Source organism: Salvelinus alpinus, chromosome 13 (genome assembly GCF_045679555.1).
Source record: "Salvelinus alpinus chromosome 13, SLU_Salpinus.1, whole genome shotgun sequence".
Lineage (NCBI taxonomy): Eukaryota > Metazoa > Chordata > Actinopteri > Salmoniformes > Salmonidae > Salvelinus > Salvelinus alpinus.
The window spans coordinates 29,659,451-29,680,493 of record NC_092098.1 but is presented as its reverse complement, the minus strand read 5'-3'; the positions used below and the strand labels follow the sequence as shown (position 1 = coordinate 29,680,493).

Sequence of the window (21,043 nt, the reverse complement as noted above, 5' to 3'; positions counted from 1 at the left end):
TCTGTTAGTTACATGTCTGTGGAACTTGTTCAGTTTATGTCTCAGTTGTTGAATCTTGTTATGTTCATACAAATATTTACACATGTTAAGTTTGCTGAAAATAAACACAGTTGACAGTGAGGGGACGTTTCTTTTTTTGCTGAGTTTACATGTGACTCTGGATGACACCATAATGATGTTTTTTCAACATTAGGGCTGTTTTTCGAAATAAGTTAAATCTGCTTCGTGTTTTGTTTCCTTGCCACGATACTGACGTGTATAGCGATACTGGTATCGTCCCGGCCCTAATTCACAGTCTAACAAACTAGATATAAACAAGATCCCATGGTAAAGACAGCGTTGATGAACCTCGCAAAAAATAGTTTTCAACTCCAGACCCAATGCCCATAGAGAGTAATTACACTGCTGCTCATTATCTTGGCTTATATTCTCGGCAGATATCAAAGGGTCGTCTCAGTGTAAATAATGCCTAATCACCGCTATGATGTTTCTGGGCAGAAAACATGAAGAAATACATTAAAGGGGGCCAAAGATGGAGAGGCAACGCCAGATTAGTCACACTCTAATAGGATAGCCTATGTGTGTCTGTATTGTTCTTCAAGAGGCTATTTTTTTCCATGTTTCATACTTTCTGGAACACAATTTTGAACATATTTGAAACAGAGCAACTCCTGTATCAAGCTGCTTAAAAATACACACTGACACTAAGGCCAAAGGGTGTATATGAGTAGTATGTATCTTTGCATATTCATAACACACTTTGATAGGATGGTTGTGATGAGGGGTTAAAAACAGCCAGGGACTGACCTGATTGGCTCTCTTCAGGTCTGACATCACCACTTCAATCTCATCGGCCCTGCAGAAAGAACAGGGCATGTAATCAACAAGGAGGCAAACAAAAGGCTTGGCACACAAGCAACAGGATGGAACACAGTATAAAATAGCGTAAATTTGTAGAGTGATAGATAACTGTGTGTTCACATGAGTGGGACTGAGTGTTAACATGCACTGTAATGTTCTGTAGGTGCATTTGCACATAATTCTGTATACATCTATACAATATATATTTACAACCATAACTGTATATATAGACTGGATTCCTACTGTATACAGAAACCTGACAATATGTTCCTACTGTATGTGTTTGTGTGTTTGATAGTGAGAGCTTCGTCCTCTAGAGTTGGCTTGCTGCATGTCTCGTCCCGGCCTGGCCCATGCCCATTAAGACCCTCTCAGTTACACCCTAATCCTTCCGTCTCCCTGCCACTCTGTCCCTTCCTGAGCCACGAGGACAAGCCCTGCCGTAAAACAGAGGGATTACACTAATATCGTTTTTAGGCCTCCCCCTTAATACACACTAATCTCATATCATATTTTTCCATTCTGTTTAGCGGCCGGGCTCAAGCCCACAAATGGCATTCGACTTAGGAGTTTATTCACATCTCTCCATGCTTAACCCCAGGGTTAAAGGTATGCTTCGCTGGTTAGTATTATCCCACACTTTGTGCTCCTCCGTCAGCTACTGGACAATTGTTCAGTGACTCAATAGGATTTACTACACTAGTTGGAACTGAACCTGCGTTTGAAAATGTGATATTTTACATTTAATTTGATATTCACTTATCGTGGTAGAGAAACAGGTGTTAAATCCATTCCAGCAAATAGAAACACTATCGGGTTTTGTGTCATGCAACCAATTGAGAGTGTGTTTGTGAGTGTGTGTTTGTGAGTGTGTGTGTGTGTTTTGGGTTGACGGTGGTACTTCTACCCTTGGTTTTTTAATTACCCCAGCCAGTCAGAATTGCAGGGCTCAGATAACGGTTTCTTCTCAGTGGGCCCCTTCCATTTATGCAGGCTCAGGCTGTGGCAACGCTCACACGCTGAGTGGAGCCAAATGTTGCCATGCTTAATTTAATGGCAACATCTAATTATAGATAATAACTTTGAATGCTTTAAATTATGTTAACTGGGTTTTGTGTCACATTTTAAGTGCATGGCATATTTGTAATGAGCAGGGATTATCATTGAGATGCATTGTTATTCATAACAAACTGTAGATCAACTGCTTCTATAAAAGATTGCAATGTGATACCGATACTGCTGATTGAGACACGGCCACAAACAAATATTGTTGTGGATTGAAACAACACACATGGGGCCAATACAACCCTCTGGCTGCAGTCCAAATCATAGGACATTAAATCTCCTCTACTGTTAAAAGCATTCTGTGTTTGGACAACACAATCCAATTGTAAAAGCTTCTGGAGAGAGAGAGAGACGAGGAAAAGCTTTCCCAACCAGTTAGTGTTGTGATTTTAACAAGATACCCAGGCATTAACAATGTGTGCTGCTCTTGATACTAATGCAACCCAAATAGCTTTGGAATTTGATAGTTCAATCAAGGTACAGATGCAAAGTATTATTAAATACCTTTGGATTTGCCTGGATTTGGGAATTAGGGAAAGGAAATACTGCTGTAACGCTGAGAGGAGGATCAGCGATTAGGTTTGGGAAAAAAATGTATTAACAGCGTGTGATCTGTGGTCATGGCACCGATGCACAATCCCCCACTTCACCCCCATCCCCTCACCCAGTGTCACGCCCTGGCCTTAGTATTCTTTGTTTTCTTTATTATTTTAGTTAGGTCAGGGTGTGACATGGGGTATGTTTGTGTTTTGGGTGTTTATTATGGAAAAGGGGGTGTTGGTTTTAGTGTATGGGTTTGTGTGGAGTGTATGTGTCTAGTATTGTCTATGGTTGAGTGTAGGTGTTTAGGAAAGTCTATGGTTGCCTGATTTGGTTCTCAATCAGAGACAGCTGGTTATTGTTGTCTCTGATTGGGAGCCATATTTAAGGTAGCCATAGGCTTTAGATGTTTGTGGGTAATTGTCTATGTTGAACGTTTGTAGCCTGTGTGTGTGTGCACTACGTTATTTAGCTTCACGATCGTTTGTTGTTTTTTGTATAGTTTGTGTAAGTGTTTCGTTTCGTGTTTATTCATCTTCATAAATAAAAGAAGATGTATTCATATCCCGCTGCGCCTTGGTCCGTCTCTCCACACGATCGTGACACCCAGCCGTGCTACAACACAACCCAGTTACACTGGGACAAGGACAATAGACTGTCACATCACAACAAGACTGTTCTATTGGAGGGTTACAAGGCAAGCTAAGGGAAATAATTTGTTGTGATTCTCCAGACATCTGTTATGAAGCATACATATAGAAATAGTCAATGCATGGAAATCACTGCCCCAAAAATGCAATTGAATTTATGCAGAATGCCGGTAAATGTGGAATCTAAGCCGGAGACTCTGGGATTAAGACCAGAGCAGGCAGCACCTTCTGGGGAACATGTCTTGGTTGTCTAGGTCTGGGCACCCACAATACCCCCACACAGTCAGTCACAATAGTCGCTACCGCGTAAAACCAAATTCAGACCACAGTGAGAGTGAACAAACATCTCCCTCCGGGTGAACAGTGAACCATATTCACACAGTACAGGCCCTGACTCCAGACTACAGAGGACCGGAGGTGTTTGCCCTGCGCCTCTTCGGGATCGGTGTCCCTTCCACGGGACGGTTGAGCTAACGTAGGCTAATGCGATTAGCATGAGGTTGTAAGTAACAAGAACATTTCCCAGAGACTTTGGGAACAGTGCAGATATAAACAAGACTCCCAGAGACTTTGGGAATAGTGCAGTTATAAACAAGACTCCCAGAGACTTTGGGAACAGTGCAGTTATAACCAAGACTCTCAGAGACTTTGGGAATAGTGCAGTTATAAACAAGACTCCCAGAGACTTTGGGAATAGTGCAGTTATAAACAAGACTCCCAGAGACTTTGGGAATAGTGCAGTTATAAACAAGACTCCCAGAGACTTTGGGAACAGTGCAGTTATAAACAAGACTCCCAGAGACTTTGGGAATAGTGCAGTTATAAACAAGACTCCCAGAGACTTTGGGAACAGTGCAGTTATAACCAAGACTCTCAGAGACTTTGGGAATAGTGCAGTTATAAACAAGACTCCCAGAGACTTTGGGAACAGTGCAGTTATAAACAAGACTCCCAGAGACTTTGGGAATAGTGCAGTTATAAACAAGACTCCCAGAGACTTTGGGAATAGTGCAGTTATAAACAAGACTCCCAGAGACTTTGGGAATAGTGCAGTTATAAACAAGACTCCCAGAGACTTTGGGAATAGTGCAGTTATAAACAAGACTCCCAGAGACTTTGGGAATAGTGCAGTTATAAACAAGACTCCCAGAGACTTTGGGAATAGTGCAGTTATAAACAAGACTCCCAGAGACATTGGGAACAGTGCCGTAGGTTAAGGTGTTGGGGCTCCACAATTATTCTACCACTCATCCAGAATGCTTAATCATAAATACTGCAAATGTGCTGAATATGATGTTGTCTGTTGAGCTCACCCTGGATGCATTATGAACCCCGATACCTGACATTAAAACGTCACCACCTCAGATGACCTGAGCCAGAGTGAACCGAAGGTGTGCAAATGGCCCCTGTAGTGGTGCTGAAGGTATGTGTTGGGGTTTTCTGGTCAAAACCAAGGGCCGGGGCCCTCTTCTCTCGGCCGCCCTGACCTTTCCATCGCTGCCTGTCGGAAATGAGCCGTTAACTCCTCTGGTCGGGCTCTGTGGCCGGGACGAGTCCGGAACGCTACGCCTCTGGTAATCCTTTCCTCTTCACCACTCTATCCCTCTCTCTCTATCCCTCTCTCTCTTTTCCCTTCATATCCTGTGCCCCCTTACTCCCAGCCCAATCCCCCTGGGCCAGCACGACATTTCACAGATTTAGCCCATTAGATTTTCATTTTCCTCCCGCTCTCTTTCAGCACAGCCAATGTCGCCTTGGAGATTGTTCGCTTTCCTCCTTTGTCTTTTTTTCCCCTCACTCACTTACTCGCTCCCTCTTTCTCTCTTCTGGTGTAGTTGCTTAACCTTTCTGCGGCTGGAGAAGCAAAATGGCCCCCGGGGTTTGGCTCTTCTCGCTGTGTGTGTGTGAGTAGGAGGAGGAGAATGGAAGGCCATGTTAACATGGCCATTCTTCACACTGATGTGGCCGGGCTGCTCGTCACAATATTGTTCCCCACTTTTATTAGAGTTTCCACCCACAACAACCACACAGACCCAAGAGACAATGATACTGCTGGACCCGTAACACTCATCCACCTAGCTAGCACAGCCTATGCAGGAAGTACACATCATTTAGTAGAGCACCATGAACCATTATTTTATGTGCCTGGTTACAAAGTCCAGGGGAAATGAATAGGGTGGGGATATCATTCATACAACACTCCACATATGATACCATTCTTCCCAACATACAAAATATGTCCTCAGAGGGAAGAAATAGCATTGTGCTGATAGTGTTGTTGCCCCGTTGCTGCGCTCGCCCAAAATAGAGCTAAAGCTAACATCTGGACTGAAATGTTCCAGTTCTGTCCTACAACGCACACGGTCACACACATATTGTATTATGCTACCAGGCCTGGCATGCTCTGCTGCTGAATCTCTCTATCAATCCAGAGCTGTGTTTATATTGCTCGGGCCATGGAGCTCTGCTTACAGCGTCACTGTGGGGGTTTGCAATAATATTGTGGAGGTCCACCTGTGATGTCATTTATAGCACTGGAGAACACTATAAATAGGCTCTTTTGGGATGGCTCGCCAGTCATAATATAATAACTTAGAGGAAGAGGCCTCTGTGAAAAAAGAAAGTGGGTTTTAAGGGGTTCTGGTGATGAAAATAGGAGGTGTGTTCGTGTGTGTGGGATGTGTATCAGCCAGTCCCCTATTCTGCAGAAGAATAAATCTCAACTGACAGCAAGGGGTGTGATGGTGATGAGTGAAGGGACATTGGCCGTGGCATATCATAAATAGAGACAGATAAATAGAGAGAGAGACAGAGAGAGAGACAGAGAGAGAGAGAGAGAGAGAGAGAGAGAGAGAGAGAGAGAGAGAGAGAGAGAGAGAGAGAGAGAGAGAGAGAGAGAGAGAGAGAGAGAGAGAGAGAGAGAGAGAGAGAGAGAAAGAAAGAAAGAAAGAAAAGGCTCATCAACCCAGCCCGATGCCAAATCACAACACATCAGGGCACCGGGGAGGGAAACGGAGCTCCGACCGAGCAGAAACGCCACCGTCAAAAAAGCCCACCGCCAGCGTGCCCGAGACCATGTCATAGCACCGTGCCGGTGTCTGGGAGACGCACACAACCCGCGACGGGTTGGGGGGAGAGGCGTGAACAAACTTGACATTTATCTCTTGGTGGAGCGAGTGGCTGAGGAAATCGGACTGCCATCAGGGTTTAAGGCTGCTCATTTGAGCGCCTGTCCACATGCGTCCCGTACATTCAGGCCAACTCAAATAAATCAACACAGATCGCCCAGATACGGAGAAACAGACACTCGCACAAATTACATGGATGTGTACACACACACACACTTCTCCAAACAGATATACGCTCTAACACAAACACACACACACACCCCACCTCCATCTCTCTCTCCCCTCCTATAATTTCCTTTCCCTTCTTCCTCTTCTCCTCTCATCTATCCTCTTTCCCCTTGTTCTCTCCCTCCCTCTCTCACCTCCCCTCCTCCCTACCTCCCTCTCTCTCTCACCTCTGCCTCTCACTCTCCCATCCCTCCCAGGGCCTGTCATGTGCTAGGCTGATGTTATTAATGTGCACAGCTCTGCTGAGGCTAAGGCCCTGCCTGCACCAGCTCAACTGGCTCTTGGCTCTGTGGGCACACATACCAACGCACACACGCATGCACACACACGCACATGCACACACATCCTGTCTATCTGCTCCACTAAAGACAGAGACTGGCAAAGAGTGGGCGTGAGAGAGAGGTAGAGAATGGGCTCTCCATGGAACAGCTTGAGAGATTGTGTGTGTGTCGAGAGTGTGTGTGTCGGCGTGTGTGTGCACTATATGTGAGAAAGAGAGAGCGCCATGTTCTACCAGCTGAGCCACACGGGACCCCACTTCACTACTTCACAGGAGAGGCATTTGAGCGTAAACATTTATTTTTTATTCAAATACATTTTGGGCCAGAAATGCTTTCTGGAACGTGAACTTTCATGTGCCTCAAACTTTTATGCTATCTGAAAATTCACATTTTTATTGTTAAATTACGAGTGTAGTTGGTTTAGCCACAGAAAAAAGACAGGAACTTTCCTGCTAGCCATGATTGGCTGAGATAATGGATGGGCTGGACATGCCGAGAGAGGAGAGAGGATTGGTCAGCCATGTAGCATGCTTCTGTCTATAACATGAGCTGCTCAGTATGTGTAGGTAATCCTTTCTACCTCAGTTTTTTTGAGAGATATCACAAAGAACTGCAAAAGTGTTGCTAATGCTCTCCACTTTCTGGAGGATGATTGTGCCATGCTGACTCTCTCTGACTCTGAAAACGAATCCCGGATTTAGGTAAAAACATATTAATTGAACCAGACATTGTTAGAGTCTTCTGAACCGGCGTTCAACAGTGTTATTGTCACGGAAGAAGTTGACCGAGTTTTAAAATCAGTGGAATGCCCAGTGGAAGCAGAGTATGATAGCTAAGGAGATGGAGAAAATTCTGGTGTTTGATTGAAAATATGTGTAGGGAGTCAAAAAGAGAACACACAGAAGGCTGTTGTATAAAACACCTGTCTCCGGATAACATCTTCAAACTAAGGGCAACCATGGCATCAGTGACAGAGAGGGAGAAGCATTCATCCAGCGAACAGTACACACATTTTCGGACAAAATTTGAAACATATACTATCTGAAAATGTAGCTAGCTAGACTCTGTTACCCATATACAGTACCAGTCAAAAGTTTGGACACACCTAATTCCAGGGTTTTTCTTTATTTTTACTATTTTCTACATTGTAGAATAATAGTGAAGACATCAAAACTATGAAATAACACATATGGAATCATGTAGTAAGCAAAAAAGTGTTAAACAAATGAAAATATATTTTATATTTGAGATTCTTCAAAGTAGCCACCCTTTGCCTTGATGAAAGCTTTGCACACTCTTGGCATTCTCTCAACCAGCTTCATGAGGAGTCACCTGGAATGCATTTTAATTAACAGGTGTGCCTTGTTAAAAGGTAATTTGTGGAATTTCTTTCCTTCTTAATGCGTTTGAGCCAATCAGTTGTGTTGTGACAAGGTAGGGGTGGTATACAGAAGATAGCCCTATTTGGTAAAAGACCAAGTCCATATTATGCCAAGAACAGTTCAAATAAGCAAAGAGAAACAACATTAATCCATTAATTTAAGACATGAAGGTCAGTCAATCCAGAAATTGTCAAGAACTTTGAACGTTTCTTCAAGTGCAGTCGCAAAAAACATCAAGGGCTATGATGACACTGACACTCTTATGAGGACCGCCACAGGAAAGGAAGACCCAGAGTTACCTCTGCTGCAGAGGATACGTTCATTAGAGTTAACTGCACCTCAGAAATTGCAGCCCAAATAAATGCTTCAGAGTTTAAGTAACAGACACATCTCAACATCAACTGTTCAGAGGATACTGTGTGAATCAGGCCTTCATGGACGAATTGCTGCAAAGAAAGCACTACTAAAGGACACCAATAAGAAGAAGAGACTTGCTTGGGCCAAGAAACACGAGCAATGGACATTAGACCGGTTCCCACCGTGAAGCATGGAGGTGATAGTGTGATGGTGATTTGCTGATGACACTGTCTATGATTTATTTAGAATTCAAGGCACACTTAACCAGCACGGCTACCACAGCATGCGATACGACATCCCATCTGGTTTTACACTTAGTGGGACTATCATTTGTTTTTCAACAGGACAATGACCCAAAAACACCTCCAGGCTGTGGAAGGGATATTTGACCAAGAAGGAGAGTGATGGAGTGCTGCAATCACCTGACCTCAACCGAATTGAGATGGTTTGGGATGAGTTGGACCACAGAGTGAAGTAAAAGCAGCCAACAAGTGCTCAGCATATGTGGGAACTCCTTCAAGACTGTTGGAAAAGCATTCCAGGTGAAGCTGGTTGAGAGAATGCCAAGCGTGTGCAACGCTGTCATCAAGGCAAACGATGGCTACTTTGAAGAATCAAACATATTTTGATTTGTTTAACACTTTTTTGGTTACTACATGTTTCCTTATGTGTTATTTCATAGTTTTGATGTCTTCACTATTATTCTACAATGTAGAAAAAGGTAAAAATAAACAAAAACCCTTGAATGAGTAGGTACTGGTACTGTACATAGATGAACGCTTCTCCCTCTCTGTCACGATGCCATGTTAACGTTGAGTTTGGATTTTTCTTATTTGACCTTTATTTAACTAGGCAAGTCAGTTAAGAACAAATTCTTATTTTCAATAACGGCCTAGGAACAGTGGGTTAACTGCCTTGTTTAGTGGCAGAATGACAGATTTTTACCTTGTCAGCTCGGGGATTCGATCTTGCAACCTTCCGGTTACTAGTCCAACGCTCTAACCACTAGGCTACGTGCCGATTATGGTTTATTGTTTCGCTAGCTAGCTACAAAAGACTCCACTATGCAAGTAACTATTTCACTATACCATTTACACCTTCTGTATCTTGTGCATGCAACAAATAAACATAGATTTTATTTGATATAGTGCATGTTTATCAGAGCCGGTAATGTGAAGAACAACATGACCTGCACCGAAGTCAAATTAGGATATAACGTTAGGCCAAACGAGACAGTGTCCAAGTTCTAAAATTGTCCAGTAGAATGCCCTGCTTTTATTTCGTCACACTCGCAACCGTAAGCTATTTTCTGTAATTAGCTCACCATTAACTTGTAAATTGTGATCTTGATGTAAGTTTATTTCCAAGTAATAATTAATAAAAACTAGCTAAAGTTAAGACTTTGTCAGCATTGATTTGGTCATTATTTGAACTGGCTAGCCAGCTAACTTAATGTTAGCTAACTAGCTAACAAGCTAGAAACGAACCAAAACATTGTTTAGAAAGCTGCTTTTAGTTGCCTGGTTTGCTAGATTGACATTTACTAAATACATTTTTAAACAGATTGGTTTATTGGTGTTAAAATACACCAGTGATGCTATTTTGGACCACCAGGCTGCTGATGTCATGCAGCCTGTCATTTTTGTATTTATACTTTTTCATAACGACAAAGACAAGTTGTCAAACAACAATAGAATGTTCATGATATAACTGTGACAACTGTCTACAGACATGTCGATAGACGTAGTATAAACCAGCCTTTAGTCTTGAAATCTTTGGTTGTTTAGTACACTACTGTACTCACTCTGTTTAGCACATGGCCTCACATGTGAATCCTTCAAAAAATGGGTGGTGCTAAAGCTTATGAGGGTGTCAACAATGTTGAATGGGTGTAGACAAAGAAGAGCTCTCCGGCAGGTGTACCAAAACATTCAAAGGCCATTTTCTCAAAAGTGGGGTTACAAGTTTATTCCAAGCAGAATTACTTTCCCAATGTTCCTCAACTGTAGTGTATGATATACCATTTTCTAGTCTCTACTTTTATCCAATGTAAAAAACAATTTCAAATTTTGCTACATAAGATTGAATTGAGCTGGTGGGTCACATATGTTTTTGTGTATGAGATAGCGAGCGTAGGGCCCTCTGTGGAAAGCACCAGAGCTGCTGTTTGCGGAGCCTTCTCGATCAATAGGACATTAATCTTTAAAGGAAACAGAAACACAGGCAGGCGCGCTCAAAGAGCCCAGCTCTTCATGATCTAAGACCTCTCCCATCCAATTTGGGCTGAGGAGAAGCAAGAGACTGCTGTTTTCTTAACCGCATGCACACCTGCAATGAGGTCACGCAGAGTGTGTGTGTGTGTGTGTGTGGAGGGCCCAGGTGTTCAATCAGCCTTTACCCTGCACAGTGGGCCTGACACTAGTCACTAGCTATATGGGGTGCAGTTCGTCCCTAGGGTGAGGAGATAGGCCAGGTACGTCCAAAAGCATTGGAAGACTGATTCATTCTCTGTTCAAACACTGTATTTTACAGGAACCTGATGTATTATGGGGAGATCTAAAGGTGAATGAAAAAGTAGCACCCAGACAGAGGTAAAGTGCCCTGACAGCTGGAACTACCTGGGCAACCGTGTGTGTGTGTGTGTGGTGTGTGTGTGTGTGTGTGGTGTGTGTGTGTGTGTGTGTGTGTATGAGCATGTGAGTGCATAGCATGTGTATGTGCTTGTGTGTTACTGTAAGTTAGTGTGTGTGTGTGTGTGTCCCTCACCTTAAGCCTCGTCCAGGCACCTGACCATGGACAAACATCCTCTTGCAGCTGTGCACACACCTCCCCAGGTGTTCAGTCAGCCTCTACCCTTCACAGTGGGCCTGACACTGTAGTCACTAGCTATTCTACCCACTGTCCTACTTTCTCGCTCCTTTTTCTCCCTCTCTGCAGTCTCTCTTTCTCTCTACCCCTTTTTCTCTACCTCACTCAATGGGGCTGAAGATGCACGAATAACAAATATACAGTGGGGAGAACAAGTATTTGATACACTGCCGATTTTGCAGGTTTTCCTACTTACAAAGCATGTAGAGGTCTGTAATTTTTATCATAGGTACACTTCAACTGTGAGAGACGGAATCTAAAACAAAAATCCAGAAAATCACATTGTATGATTTTTAAGTAATTAATTTGCATTTTATTGCATGACATAAGTATTTGATCACCTACCAACCAGTAAGAATTCCGGCTCTCACAGACCTGTTAGTTTTTCTTTAAGAAGCCCTCCTGTTCTCCACTCATTACCTGTATTAACTGCACCTGTTTGAACTCGTTACCTGTATAAAAAACACCTGTCCACACACTCAATCAAACAGACTCCAACCTCTCCACAATGGCCAAGACCAGAGAGCTGTATAAGGACATCAGGGATAAAATTGTAGACATGCAACAGGCTGGGATGGGCTACAGGACAATAGGCAAGCAGCTTGGTGAGAAGGCAACAACTGTTGGCGCAATTATTAGAAAATGGAAGAAGTTCAAGATGACGGTCAATCACCCTCGGTCTGGGGCTCCATGCAAGATCTCACCTCGTGGGGCATCAATGATCATGAGGAAGGTGAGTTATCAGCCCAGAACTACACGGCAGGACCTGGTCAATGACCTGAAGAGAGCTGGGACCACAGTCTCAAAGAAAACCATTAGTAACACACTACACCGTCATGGATTAAAATCCTGCAGCGCACGCAAGGTCCACCTGCTCAAGCCAGCGCATGTCCAGGCCCGTCTGAAGTTTGCCAATGACCATCTGGATGATCCAGAGGAGGAATGGGAGCAGGTCATGTGGTCTGATGAGACAAAAATAGAGCTTTTTGGTCTAAACTCCACTCGCCGTGTTTGGAGGAAGAAGAAGGATGAGTACAACCCCAAGAACACCATCCCAACCGTGAAGCATGGAGGTGGAAACATCATTCTTTGGGGATGCTTTTCTGCAAAGGGTACAGGATGACTGCACCGTATTGAGGGGAGGATGGATGGGGCCATGTATCGCGAGATCTTGGCCAACAACCTCCTTCCCTCAGTAAGAGCATTGAAGATGGGTCGTGGCTGGGTCTTCCAGCATGACAACGACCCGAAACACACAGCCAGGGCAACTAAGGAGTGGCGCCGTAAGAAGCATCTCAAGGTCCTGGAGTGGCCTAGCCAGTCTCCAGACCTGAACCCAATAGAAAATCTTTGGAGGGAGCTGAAAGTCCGTATAGCCCCGCGACAGCCCCGAAACCTGAAGGATCTGGAGAAGATCTGTATGGAGGAGTGGGCCAAAATCCCTGCTGCAGTGTGTGCAAACCTGGTCAAGAACTACAGGAAACGTATGATCTCTGTAATTGCAAACAAAGGTTTCTGTACCAAATATTAAGATCTGCTTTTCTGATGTATCAAATACTTATGTCATGCAATAAAATGCAAATTAATTACTTAAAAATCATACAATGTGATTTTCTGGATTTTTGTTTTAGATTCCGTCTCTCATAGTTGAAGTGTACCCATGATAGAAATTACAGACCTCTACATGCTTTGTAAGTAGGAAAACCTGCAAAATCGGCAGTGTATCAAATACTTGTTCTCCCCACTGTATACAGTCACGCAAGCACACACAATGTATACTCATCTACACACAAACAACAAGCGCACGTGTACAGTACTACAGACGAATCCTTGTATTTCTATGCATTTAATCCTATCGGCAAAATCTAGATTACTTCAGAAAAACTGGGCCCAGGAGGTACCACAGAGGCAGGAGAGATGGGGAAGACACACACACAAAATCATCAGTCTACATAGCCCAGAAGCGTGCGATGGCTCTGGTCTGTACATCAAAGTGCAGTTGGGTGTTTGGGGATTTTCTAAAACGGGCTCCACTGGAGCGATACACATGGTGGTGTGCTGAGAGCCAGGTGTACTGGAGCCCTCAGCCCCCTGGCAATGCTAGCTACCTTACATACATGAACAAACACCCACGTGCAAACACACATGCACACACACATACCAAAACACCTCACTCCATTTAGACGGCAGTTTTCTAAATGGATAAGATGGTATTTGCCTCCATGGAGTTCTTAAAAGCACTTTAGTCAGTCCAAAGGTTAAGATTAATTCAAATTGGGCTTTCAGCAGTCCCCCAAAAGACTACAAGCCAACTATAGTTTGAACATACTAAACAGAACACTTCAGTCTTGCTCAATACCTCTAGATAATCTAGATTTCTGCCTAAATAGACATACCCAAAAGTAACTGCTAGTCATGTGTAATTACATGATTCTGACATGCCAAAATGTGGTATATTTGGAAAGAAGACATCTGGGAGATTATGAGATGATCAGAAGATAGGAGTTACATAGTTCAGAATACACAAGATCAAGCACACACAAAATAAAAACAAATCCTTTTTTTATTTTGAAAGTAATCTTTCATTGACAAGCTATGAGTGAATTATTGATGCCTAGAGCTGGAAACACATCAGATGTTCACAAAATGTGAACAATATTAGAAAAAAATGGGATTAATAGAGCTAACAACTAGAAATGGGCAGATGTTTTAGTAAGTAGTGTCAGGTGTGGTCACGGGGCATTTCCAAGTGTCCCTAAACCTCTCCAAAGTGGCATATGTCTGTAAATGAGAACATTCCAGTGCTATTACATATTTCCAATCCCTAAATGCTATTTGTTCAGTATAAAAACACAATTTGTACCATATCAACCTCACAAACATTGTGGTGGTGTTATGGGGTATCCAAGGTACATTCAAGTGTCCTTTCAACCTCTCCAAAGTGTCCGAATGTGGTAATTGCACTGTTTTCGCACTCTGGATGTGCCTAAAAGTTATTGTTCACTATAAGAACTACATATCTACCACACCAACCTCTTGCAAACATTGTGGTGGTGTCGGGGGACATACAGGGGATATCCAAGTGTTTTTTCAACCTCTCCAAAGTGCCTAAACATTTAGCCTAGGCATATCCAAAGTATTGTTCCCACATTCAAATGAACTGTTTACAAAAACAATATAAAAGCAACAGATAAACATTAAAAAAAATATAAAATGTATTATCAAACACAAACTTGGTTACACACGTGTCCTTCACTAAAATAGAAATAAGATGAACTATTACAATCCAGGTGTAGATTATTCGATTTAACTTTCACCATAGCTTGTGCATGTAGTGATAGTCTTTGAAGCAGTCCCTCTCTGCCAGGAAACAAAAAGCCAACTCACATTTCGGACAGAAGATCTGGCATTTCACCCTTTGTTTTGTGCAAACTTGCAGTTCTTCCTTTTGACATGTGTGTTTGATAGTGGCGCTCACCTTGAGTGGGGCGTCTTGTGATGGTTGTGAGGTTGCTTTGGGCCTCCAATTCAGCCTTTTCCAACACCAGCTGCTCTCGGAAGGCCAACTGGGAGAGAGGGGAGGGATTTGACCTTTTGCTTTGGCCATCTGCTTGTGGAGAATAAAGCATTTACTGTAGCAATGTCCACAAAGTGGTAGAAAAAGTCTTATACCACTTCCTGGTCTTGTGGAGGACCTGGTAGTAGCCTATCAGAGCATCAGATAGGTCGACACCCCCCATGTTGGCATTGTAGTCCTTCACAGAAACTGGGAAATTCTTCCTTTTTCACCCTCCTTGAGACACGGTTGTTATTGAATGCCTTATCCTGTGTGGTAAGCATAGTTACTTCCCTAGTGTCCTTCCGTGTCACAAAAAGCAGCTTGTTAGTCCTGATCCAACATATGGTCCCCCTCTCCGCTGTCTTTGTCATGTTGTTTACCTTAGTCTTGGGGAACCTGATTTATGTTAGGACGAATGGTGCCACAAACCTCTATTTTCTTTTTCAAGAGATCTGTGAAAAGTGGATGTAGAACCATCAGATGGGGTCAGAAAGGGGTTGCTTGCTGGGGAGGGGTGGCTACCAAATGTCATCATCCAAATCGACTGCATCCTCCACTCTGTGGTGAATAAAATAAAGGGATGTATTGTTGTAAGACACAGAATTACAGTTGACTACGACATTACTGTGAAGTAAAAACACCAAGCCTAAACTTTATCTGTACAGAGACTCGCATAGAAGGTGTGAAGCACACACACACACACAATGCAAACAGTAACACTTTGGAGACAAAGGCAGAGGTGAGAACCACAAATAAACAATGGCCATGAGAGAAGTTACAAGGATGAAATTTAGAACAGTAAACAGTGACCTAATATGACAATAACTACTTTGGAATTATATAACATTGAAATTACTTGTTAGCCTTCCTCCTCTTCATCTGAAGAGTTCGTGTTCAACATGTTTAATGAAAGACGAAAAACGTGAACACTACACAAATACAAAATAACAAACGTGGCAAAACCGAAACAGTCCTATCTGGTGCAGAGAACACAAAGACAGAAGACAACCACCCACAAACCCCAACACAAAACAAGCTACCTAAATATGGTTCCCAATCAGAGACAATGACTAACACCTGCCTCTGATTGAGAACCATATCAGGTCATACATAGAAACGGACAAACTAGACACACAACATAGAATGCCCACCCAGCTCACGTCCTGACCAACACTAAAACAAAGAAAACACAAAAGAACTATGGTCAGAACGTGACACATAGGCCTATGTAAACTAAATCCAAAGCACAAAAAGCAGACAACTTACAAAAAACAAAATACATATACTCAATTAGCTATATAGTCATGAAAATAATGTACTTACAGATCTAAAAGTGGATCCTTCTAGAAAGCAATATTCGTCAGCCGAGTCGAAATCCTCATCCAAATCGCTCCCCTAATCAGAGTCCGGCTCCAGTATTTTATTCAAAGCTTCTGTGTCGGTATGCTTATTCATAGCTGCCTTTTCTTTTCAGCTTCCTGTTCGATATTCTTCGTTTCGACTTTTTCCCCCCTTTTGAGAAGCCATCTTTAATGCTAAAGCGATGAAATTAAAGCGGTGAAGTCTGTTTACAAAGAAATGTATTGTGCTCGGTGTGTCTCGTCTCTGAGCCAGGTAACAATAGTTCGCATTTAGCCTAAAAGGTTCTAGGCCTTGTCAACTGCATATCCCTGGAAAGCTTATCTCATTGGCTACAAGACTGTCAATGTGCCATAGTAGCCAATCCCCTGTGTAATGGATGCAGGACACATATTTTTCATGCGCAAAAATAGTCACTCAGTGGACATTTGATGTTGCTATTAAGTCATACATTATCAGATAATACTGGCAATAGGCTAGATTCGTTCCTATCAACCTAAGGATTCATTTCTTATCCCCAATTTAGCTATAGCTCAAACATAGACCACATTTAAGCTTACTTTGTAAGATGAATGCTGTTTGGTGAAAACCTTGTGTAAAATAAACATTTTGACTCTCGGGGCTGGTGATCAATAACGGTAGGTCACAAGCAGACAAATAAGACATCCTCGTGATCTGTGGTGTCCCGGCTTTCGGTGTGAATCAACGTATTCTGTGTTTACTTTGTGTATGCTTCACAACGCTAACCGGAATGTAGGTAGCAGCCATCTTGAAATTAGGTCATCGGCTCGGCCTGCCCTTATACATTCGTATGCCCGCATATGGTAGTAAGTCATACCAAAGATTTTAAGGCACAGATCAATAGCCAAGATACTCAGCTTTCAGCAGACACCCTGCTTTTGCAGATAGGAACTATTCTTCTCATACCAGACTGAATTGAATAAAAAAATAGGGTCCCCAAATATGGGGACTTTACATTTAAGAGGTTAATAGCTGCATATATTTAATACATAAGTGATGAAAGCTGGCTAAAACGACAACAAAGGCAAAAAGGTCAAACATAAATGCCAAACTTCTTTGTTACATGCAAAAAACACATTTACAATTCGTACATGCATATTAATACCCACTTGCACATGTGTGAAATAGGACAGCAAATTATGATTGTCAGCAAAAAGCCAACGTCAACCGTAAATAGCCAGTACAATGCATTTTGCTGTGTGAGGATAGCATTAATTTATACAGAAAGTGATACCAGGTAAGCCATTTGTATCTGCTGTGTATGTTGCAGGGTAAAGGTGTTTTTATCTATACTGTCCTCTAGCCCACCGCTAGGAGGAGCATCCACTGTACTGTACTGTACACACACGGTCATACCTCCAGCTGGACTATTATCAATGCAAAATAAGAGACACACAGAGACAAACACAGACACACCAAACGACCTAATGCTCGAGGCACAGCAGTGCGTGTTTCGCTCTCACAAACACACAGGGCATACATGAAAACAAAAGCAAGCCAACTCCTCTAGGTAAGCAGGTGTGAGTGTGCGTGCCTTTGAGTGGAAGAGGAATAAGTCAGTCAGTCTACGCCTGATCCGGGGCCTGTGTCTGTGTGTGTTTGCGTGTGTGCCTGGGCGGGCACGCTGCTCAGCCGTGCAGTAAATGGGGAAGGCTCAGGGGAGACCGAGCCAGCAGACGCCGCGCTGATAATGTGTGTGTGTAGGGAGGTCTGTGTTGTAAAGCAGTGCATTAAAATTTCAGATCGTGGCACGCTAAACACTGAGGCCCGGGCTTCTGTCTGCATCAATGGAGAGCCCCAGGCATGACGTGGGGGTGGGGGGACGAGGGATGGGGATGGAGGAAGCGGGGGGACGATAGACACCTTGAGGGCCTGGGCCAAAACAGTGACATTCCTCCACAGACGCATGAAAAAGGGAGGAGGAAAGGGGGAGGGGAAGAGAAAAGGGGGGAAAGAAGGAGGAATGGTTAGAGGAGATTTAGGGTGGATCGTACCCAAACGGCAGAGTGAATTGATGCATTCCATTATCGCGCTTCAGCGGTTCTCTTTCCTTCGCAAACACTCCTACTGTACACACTAACTTCTTTACAACAGAACGGAGGGACAGAGAAAGAGAGAATGTGTGTGTATAAAAGAAACAAGGGAGAGAAATAAATAAATATAGTGAGGGAGTATAAAGAGTATGAGAGAGAAGGAGTATGAAAGGGAAAGAATGAGAGAGTGAAATGAGTAAGGAGCAAAAAAGGAAACAGAAAGAACAAGGTGGCTAAAGGAGAGGAGTAGCGAGTGAAGAACGAAGAGGGAAAAAAGTGGGGGAAAGCAGTCTTGTGAGGACCAAAGAACTAGAGTACATTACACACATATCACCTCATCAAGGCAGAAACCCAATTGAGAAGTCAGACATGCTCAGGTCTAAATTCAAAATCAATAGCACAGACAGGGCTTTGGCTGCTCTCGCCCAGCAGAGTCCAGTTTTACGGACATGAAGACAGCAAGTCACAGCTGTTCTGAGGACATCAAACAGAGCTGTTTCTGAGAGCTAGTGGTCTTTATCCTTCTAGAACTCCAGAGTTACAATATAGAGACAACACATTTACAGAGCAGTCATTTGCCACAATGCCACAAGCTATTTATGTACCAAAGATTTCAAAGCGAATCGGAATCTATAAATAAAAAAATTGGGTAACTTAATCTAATGCATAGACCTATGCAAAAAAATATGTTTATTAACACACATCTTATGGCCTTTATGTAGATCTATAACTGCAGATGGACAAAGTATAAGGCTTTGGGTAGAGACAGAGTGTGGCAGAGGGAGTCGTCTCTGTGGGGTTGTGGGATTGAGGGGGGCCTCAGATCAAAGCACTATGGCTGGGGCCCCCGAGGACTCGCGCCCGTCTCCTCCTTTCTTTCCTGCTCATTACCATGTGACACACACGCACGCTTATTTAACATACTAACATACGTGCCGCCTAGCCCCCGTTGAGACAAGTTGGCAAGAACCCACTGCTCTCTCATATACAGCTCAACGTTCCGTCCATACATGCACGCACACACACGAACAAACGCTCACACACAAACAAACACACACACACAAACAAACACACACACACACAGTTTCTACCGGAGAGAGGTGGAAGAGACGGCCACAGGCAGACACACTGAGGGGCCAGGCGGAAGGAGAGTGTGTGTGTAAGTGAGTGAGAAAGAAGATGCACTAGCCCTGCATGGATTACATAATCTACTGTAGTGAGAATGACACCAGGAGCAGAGCAATCCACATAAAAACATAGAAACTGTGTGTGAGTGAGAACATGGGTTTGGCTTCCAGCTGTGACCATTACTGCACCTGACCCCAGAGGGAGGGGGGGAGAGACAAGATAGGACCCACCAACCCATCAGACACCCCTCCTAGCACCCCCTGAAAGCCCTCCTGAGCACCGCTACACACCCACTGAGGACACACAAACGCGATAGATTGTGCTCCTTATAGACTCAAACAGGAAATTTGTGCAAGAAAACAAACTATTTCCTAAACACAAAGTGGCTAAACTGTGGTGTCCAAACACCCGGCGAGACCTGGAGCTGCTATCAGAGGACCAATTCGGATCCCCCAGGCACATAATAATACACACAGATACAAACGACCTGAGGCCCAGCAGAAAAGGGTGGCCACAGACCTCCAGGGAGTGATTGAAAAAGCTTCTTCCACTTTCCCTAACACACGAGTGGCCATCACCACTCTGCTACCACGAAAAAACGTTCAACCTGTCACCATACAGAGGATGAATGCAAGCATTTCCCGTGACTGTGCCTCAAAACCCCATCCTGGATTTGGACAGCCTGTATAGCTAGGTACATCTCTACAAGGCCATGGTCCCCACCTTTGCCAGGACCCTGCAAGACATCGCACTTAACCGCAGTTTCAGTACCTCACACATGAGCAACAGAGCAATGAGCAACCCACACAGACCTGTAAGACTCCCACCTAGACCTGCAAGACCCCCCCCCCCCCCCCCAGACCTGCACCCAGACCACAGTACCACCAGTCCTACAAGAAACATGGTATAGAGGAGATGGACCCACTGGTTGCCCTTTAGGTTACAGAGAACTGGTAGTCCCATCCACCAAACTATCAGGAGTATAACAGGAAGATGACTTTGGGTATGTTAATTTGGTATAGATCAGACATAACCCACTATTAAATTAATCATAACAGGAGCATTTCACATCTGGTTAGAAATTAATAGGGACATTCTCTCAACAGAGAAAAATGTAATTCTGTGTGCTACCTATATCCTCCCAATAGAATCCCCATACTTTAATGATGACAGCTTCTCCATCATAGTGGGGGGAGATCAACCATTTCCAGGACCAGGGACATGTACAAGTCTGTGGCGACCTAAATGCCAGAACTGGACAAGAACCTGACATTCTCAGCACACATGGGGACAACACCTACCTGGAGTTGACAGCATTCCCTCCCCAATATGCCCCCTATACACAACTACGACAAAACAACAGGTCACAACTCCTGCAGCTCTGTCGCCTGCTGGGTCTGTACATAGTCAATGGTAGCGTTCGAGGGGACTCATACAGTAGGTACACCTGTAGCTCATCTCTTGGCAGTAGTACTGTAGACTACTTTATCACCGACCTCAACCCAGAGTCTCTCAGAGCGTTCACAGTCAGCCAACTGACATCCCTATCAGACCACAGCAAAATTACAATCCACTAGAAAAGA

The 21,043-nt window shown here is 43.6% G+C and overlaps 1 protein-coding gene across 3 annotated transcripts in view; it reads right to left on the bottom strand.

The window, feature by feature from the left end:
- The window catches only part of LOC139538065 (homeobox protein cut-like 1), a 222,694-nt gene that overhangs the window by 63,727 nt on the left and 137,924 nt on the right, over nt 1-21,043 (bottom strand). For all 3 annotated transcript variants that reach the window (XM_071340016.1, XM_071340018.1, XM_071340017.1), the window contains exon 9: nt 808-856. In XM_071340016.1, the coding sequence (XP_071196117.1) occupies nt 808-856 (49 nt within the window). The remainder of the gene's footprint in view (nt 1-807; nt 857-21,043) is intronic.